This window comes from Rhincodon typus, chromosome 28 (genome assembly GCF_021869965.1).
Source record: "Rhincodon typus isolate 14 chromosome 28, sRhiTyp1.1, whole genome shotgun sequence".
NCBI lineage: Eukaryota > Metazoa > Chordata > Chondrichthyes > Orectolobiformes > Rhincodontidae > Rhincodon > Rhincodon typus.
The window spans coordinates 39229794-39236270 of record NC_063359.1 but is presented as its reverse complement, the minus strand read 5'-3'; the positions used below and the strand labels follow the sequence as shown (position 1 = coordinate 39236270).

Below are 6477 nucleotides of genomic sequence, written 5' to 3'. Positions count from 1 at the left end.
GGGTCTCGACCCGAAACGTCAGCTTTCCTGCTCCTCTGATGTTGCTTGGCCTGCTGTGTTCGTCCAGCTCTACACTGTGTTACCTCAGATTCTCCAGCATCGGCAGTTCCTACTATCTCTAGATATTGTAAGATGAAGTGATAGATTTGGTATTCTGGAAGGTGATAGTGATTGAAGTTCCTTTCTCCCTTTTACTTTTGAGTGGGCAGAAAGAGCTGGTCACCTGTGGCCAGCCAGCTTACTCTCATTGTGAAGACTCTCAGATGTTGAAACAGATCACTTATGCATCATACTAGAAATACCCCAGCTGTCAATACCCTCAGGCAATCAGCAGGACAGAAAGAAAAGTGGGGTGGGGAAGAAACAGAAAATAAACAAGTCTGCTAAAGAAGATTAAAAGGCCCCATTCATCCTAAAAAGCCAATCAAAAACTTTTCTTTTGAGTGATGTGAAAAGCTTTTTTTAAAATGCTTCCAGACTAAGCAAGAAGAACCAAAGGGAAAACAATTCTTGAGGTTGGACAAATCCTAACAATCAGAAAAGAGAGGATTACTCCAACTTTCAAGAGTGACGTTCAGTGATGATTCTGTGGCTTTAACTGCTAAATACTTTTTATTATTATGTATTGCATTTTCAATTATAAATTACAACATGGTAACAGATCCTTCAACCCAACCTGTTCATGTCGGTACTTATCCTGACCCAATATGACTTGTCTCTGTATTCCTTTAATTCCCCTGTCTCCTCACTTCTATTGCTAAATATTGACATGGTCTCTGCTTCATTTGCCAACTCTGGCAGTGTGCATCTTAGAGTACTACTGGAGCATTTCATGCCACTTGGCCTTGAGTTTTTTCTGCCTTACCCAATATTTGCATTTATGAGTATGATTAGTGTGTATTTGTGCACTTGTGTGTCATTAGCTTGGAGCAGTGAGAGTGAGTGATATACATTAAGTGTCTGGTCATGATCTCTGGGAGACCCAATGGATTAGCTTTTTTTTTGTGCTTGTGATTTCATTCAACACACTCAAAAATAAAAAGTCTCTCCTTTCTCTCAGTCCTAAATCACTCAAATTTAATCATAACTATGTCCCCTTGTTTTGGAATTATCACTCACTGGAAACACTGCACCCACTGTCACACCAATTCCCAGTTTTAAAATACATCCCATATACTTCTTTATGTCTCTCTGTATCCAATGGAATACATAACATAGGTCTTTTGAGGGGGGAGGAACCCTGTATGTGAGTTTGCGTTTTAAATATAAACAATTTGCTTAGGATTCACTTTTGGATTACTAAAATAAAAGCGAGTTCAGCCAAACAGAACCAAGTACTGTACACTTCTGTGGTAGCTAAATCTTTCCACTTCATTGGGAGGTGTATAGTAGGAGTCAGTTAAAATATATCCATCGATCACCCAGTAATTTTCCAATGAAAACAGGGCCTATTGGTGGTTCTGTGGAAGAGCATGCTCATGTTTCATTGCTCTGTACCTTAGCTCTGCGACGATGTTCTTCCTTTAACTTTTCTTGACGTCCTTGGGCTTCAAGTGACCTGAAAAAGGTGTCAGATATCAGATACCATGCTCCTCTCCATTCCCCAAGTGGAAGGGTTTACAGATCTTTCTTAAATTTGTGTACAGCATGAGATAGAAAATATTGCAGCGCTTCAGGTGCTCAGAAGTTAACTGCATAATTACCAGATTCAATATAGTTACCAGGCATGGAATAGAGTTTTTTTTGGTTTATTCAAGAGATGTATACATGACTAGAAAGGTCAGCATTTATTGTCCATCCATAATTACTCTGAGATGATGGTGGGTGACCACTTTCTTCAAACACTATAGTCCATATATTGTAGGTATACCCACAGTTGTTAGTTAGGAAGTTCCAGGAATTTAACCTAATGAAATCGAAGGAAGGACAATATAGTTCTAAGTGAGTACAGGGTGTAACATGGAGAACTTTCAAGCAGTAGCGCTCCTATCGTTGATGCAATTTTCCTACAAAGAGGCAAAGATTGCAATTTTTGTCGGTGCAATTATTGAAGACATAGTGAGATGCTGCAGTGCATCTTGAAGATGGCACCCACTACTTCCACTGTGCACCAGTTGTAGGAGGAGTGCATGGTTAAGCTGATAGAGGCCAAAGATTTGCCAATCACGTGGGCTGCTTAGTCCTGCTGGAGCTACACTTCTCCATCACACCTCACACTTGTGTCATGTGGATGGTGGAAGTAATTTGGCAAGTTAGGAGGTGTGTCACAATTTTATGAATTTAAATAAATATAAAATCACTTTGGGCAACCAGTTAATGAATAACTTGGAAGGGAGATCCTGACAGATTTATTCAAAAGCATGCCAGGCTACATTTTCCCTTTATAAAGAATAAATAGGAAAACTAATGACTCTAAATGTGCAAGCTGAACTCAAGGATGTCTGATATACTAAACAAAAATTTCCAAGAACTCTCAGATTAAACCAACCATACCCACAATGTGGTGACAAGGTAATGGCTGTACAAGAGTGAAAGCATTTCTGAAGGAAACTATCTCAGCAATGAATTCTTCATCGGCTCTTCTTCCAGCCAACAAGAAACAATTGGTTTCATCTTGCCTACATTGAAGATTCAGTTTAAACAACATGCCCTTCAAAATATTGTCATTCCAAGCTACAGATGTAAAGAAAAATTGCATTTCTATACCCCATTAGATTAGCTTATTTTAACAGAGGTCAGTAGCTCAGTTGGCTGGATGGTTGGTTTGCAGTGCAGAGTTTGCCAACAGCGAGGGTTCAATTCCCGCACTGGCTGCTGAGGATATCAGGACGGCTCCAACTTCTCAACTTCAGCCCTTTTCGGAGACAGGTTAGCCTCAGGTTAAACTCACCACAAGTCATCTTGCCCTAATGAAAGAGCAGCCCTATAATCCACTGGGGCTATGGCAACTTTATTTCTGCCAATGAAGAACTTTTAAAGCCTAACAGACTGCAGATGCTGGAAATATGAAAGAAAAATAATTCTGGAAAAATTTAAGAGATTGGTGCAGCATCAGTTTTGTTGAGAGGTCAAACAGAAACATTAATTTTCTTTCTTTCCATAGATGCTTCATAAATGTTTAAACATAGATAATAAAACACCCAATTTATGCACAGCTAAGATCTGTCAGAACCCTCGTTAATTTTTCATTTTTTTAAACATCATTTTTAGTTTGGAGCTATGAAATAAGAACAGCATCTTGTTTCAAAAGCAAAGAGAACAAACAAACTGGTAATTGCTAATGAGGTCAGGTCTGAAAGCTAATTGCAGTTTGATTTTTATTCAAAGTACACTTCTTATGTTTCGACTTGGGAAAGGCATTATGCTCAAACTAAAGGCAGATGTTTGAATGATAATGCTAATTAATCTAACAAAGAAAATGTTGAACAGACAGAGAAAACAAAGTTTGAACTGATTTTGAATTGTGTTTGGTCAGAAGGATTGTGGCTGCCAGAGCGACAGGACGGAGGTTTAACTGCTCCCTGGGGTTAGCTTCCCAGTGACAACTTATCCAAAGTTTGGAGGATAGAATAAGTCATAGGAATGAAATGAATATTCCTTGGAGCCTACTGAAAACTGTTTGAATTGACTGATGTCTTCAGAAATCAAGCAACATCCAATTTCTCATGCCTGTAAAATTACAGATCGTGGAGACTGTTTTAGTGAACTGGTCAGTTACACCTCTTACTTTTCTTTTGATTTATCTTTTAACTGCGTCTGTCTGTCTTTGTAAAACAGAGGTCTAGAATTAAAGATGATTGGATTTAAATCATAGCCATCAATTAGATTACCTTGTAGTTTAACTTTGCTCTACTAAAGCTACTGCAATATTAATAAATTATTAATGTTTTGTTTGAGCTACACACTTGGTACCTGGTATCGGTTATTCACAAAGTCTGGCATTGGTGATTTAAAAGGTCCAGTTAGGAACCACTGGGGCAATTTTGAGGGTCATCGAGTACTTTTGTTTTACTGTATTGTGAATACAGGGGTAGGGAGGCCAATTTGATTTGGCTGTCTGTATTTGTGTCATGACAGGTTCCAGAAGCAATAATAGGATAAAGAATAGATAACTTGTCTTGAGGACATTGGTTGAGGGATAAATATTAGCTACAACACCACAGAGAACCCACCTGCTCTCTGAAATAGTGCCATGGGAATCTTTTAAATCCACCTTAAAGTGGAGTGGAAGCTGACATGGTCTGGGTTTAGAAATCTCATCCAAGAGGCAGTAGTGCAGCATTCCCTACTCAAGACTCTGGACCGGGTCTTGAACCCATGATTCCTTGTTGTGATAAGCCTGTGGATGCTAAAGAGTTAGAGGACAGTGTTAGAGAGGGAAGAGAGGAAAATTCATTAACTATTGATTACTAAATTGCAATCAACCCCTTTTGCAGGAGGATTGGTGGAAAAGGGGGACAAGTATAAAAGCAAAGCAGAAGCTGATTAAGTATTTCAGTACAAATTATTTAAGATTACCCTCACTCATCATCCATGACCACAATGACATTGACTAATAGAGGCCCTATTCTACTATTTAGCTACATAGCACAAGAGAAAACTTGGAAATATCTTCACCATGCCATTTACTGGAGCACACTCCAATAGTTCCTACCCTTTCTCCATCATGTCACGCATCTTCTCATATTCTTGTCGCTGTTCGAGCTCCAGGGATTCTTCAAATCGTTTCAATAGCTCAGCTGCTGTGTTTGAATAACTCTGAACGCTTTTCTGATGCAGTTCCTGGCGATGCTTCATTTCAGCCTAGAGAGAAAGAAGAAAGATACTACACTGATTTTGCATCTGAGCACACGCTTAGAACTTCACAATGTGCTTCAAGATCTAAAATATGGTAATCAAATACATACAGTAACATTTCACAAATCACTATGTGGTCCACAACAGTTCAGGAAGGCAGCTCACAGACAACCAGGGATGCGCAACAAATGCTGGCCCTGTCAGTGATACTCTCTTCTACGAATTAATAAAAACTGACAAAAATTGCAGTTTTTCATATTAAACTGTTTTATATATGTTTTTCGGAGGCATGTATACCTAGCGATGCACAAGGTATCATAACTAGGTGGTACAGAATGAAAAAGCAAGGGATCTTTACCTATCGATCTTTGACTGTATTCACCTTTAAGCATATTACAAAGCAATTGCTCAGAGGTTCTTGCAATAATCTCACTGTTAAGGCAATTTGGGCATCCATAGATATTTTGATTGGGGAAACAACAGGACACCATACCTGCCCAAAGTAGCGAAACAAGTTTTATTTAAACTTCAAATTATATGATTTTCATTATTTTCACATCTGCTAAATAAAGCATAGATGACACAGACAGTAGAGTCAAATGGCCAGATTCTGTGCTGTAGATTTGAATTATTTCTGCTAGTAAAGTTCAAGACTAAGGGGCAAAAGTTAAAAATTATGAAATTTGCAAACACTTCTACACTGAAGTTTGAGAAATGGAAGAATGTACAAGGCTATGGGAAGATGATGGAGGGAGGGAATACATGTAAACTGCTCCTTTAGAGACCCAGCACAGACATGACAAGCTGAATGCCCTTCTTCTGTGCCGTAATCATTCAAGATCTTCTTCCACAAATAGCAACTGATTCTCAACTAGTTCTTAAATTTAAATCTGAGACAGACGAATCTTTGATCACTACAGGTATTAAGTGTTATGGGGCAGTATGTGTTGTTAAATCACATCAGACACTGTGCCATTGAATGGCAAGAGCAAGAGCTTGAGATAATTGCCCTCAAGTTCCCACAAATGGGAACTAAGCAAAGGCATCTGTTATTACAGAGAGCAAGATAGGTCTCATTTTTTCTACTGGACCAGCCGATGATATATCACCAAGTTATACAGATCAGGAAGGTTTGCTGAGATAGTTGATCACACGTTGGAACAACACTGGATAAGGCTAACAAAAGCAACATGCTATGGATATTTTAAAAACTGAAATAAAAACAAATGTTAGAATACTCAGCAAGGCTGGTAGCATATGTATAGAAAGGGAAACAGATAACATTTCACCAAAGCCTGAAAAGTTAAACGCTCAGCGTTTGCAGCATTTTCTGTTTTGATATGCAACAAGGGGGCAACTTGTGGTGTATTGGGATAATTAAGGGATTGGGAAGGGGAATTAGAAGAGCAGAAAAAAGCAGCAAAGAGCCTATTCCAAACACCATCGGATGCTGACTTTTTGAAAGCTGGACAATGGTCTGACAATGGTCACTGGCGCAGGAACTATGAGCCAAATGGCCTTCTTCTGTGCTTTATTGTTATCTGATAATATCTTTTACTGTAAATCAATAACCTATCATGGTTACAGCAAACTTGGCACAAGTGTTAGAAATCCCACTGCCTGTTTAACCACACTCCGATGAAGCGTTGTTGTATTTTCCCGCTTGCTATTTAAACTCTG

At 38.8% G+C, this 6477-nt stretch overlaps 2 protein-coding genes across 4 annotated transcripts in view; both read right to left on the bottom strand.

The window, feature by feature from the left end:
* odf2a (outer dense fiber of sperm tails 2a) overlaps positions 1-6477 on the bottom strand; it is a 143885-nt gene that overhangs the window by 64177 nt on the left and 73231 nt on the right. The window lies entirely within an intron of this gene.
* Positions 1455-6477, bottom strand: part of LOC125486390 (mRNA export factor GLE1-like) — a 19386-nt gene continuing 14363 nt past the window's right edge. Inside the window, exons 4-6 of one of the 2 annotated variants that reach the window (XM_048613742.1) lie at positions 4655-4803; positions 4173-4348; positions 1500-1558 (exon numbers count right to left, since the gene is read on the bottom strand). In XM_048613742.1, coding sequence (XP_048469699.1) covers positions 4204-4348; positions 4655-4803 — 294 coding nt within the window. In that variant the 3' untranslated portion in view covers positions 1500-1558; positions 4173-4203. Of the gene's footprint in view, positions 1559-4172; positions 4349-4654; positions 4804-6477 lie in introns of both variants that reach the window. The other variant, XM_048613743.1, reaches the window with a different exon arrangement.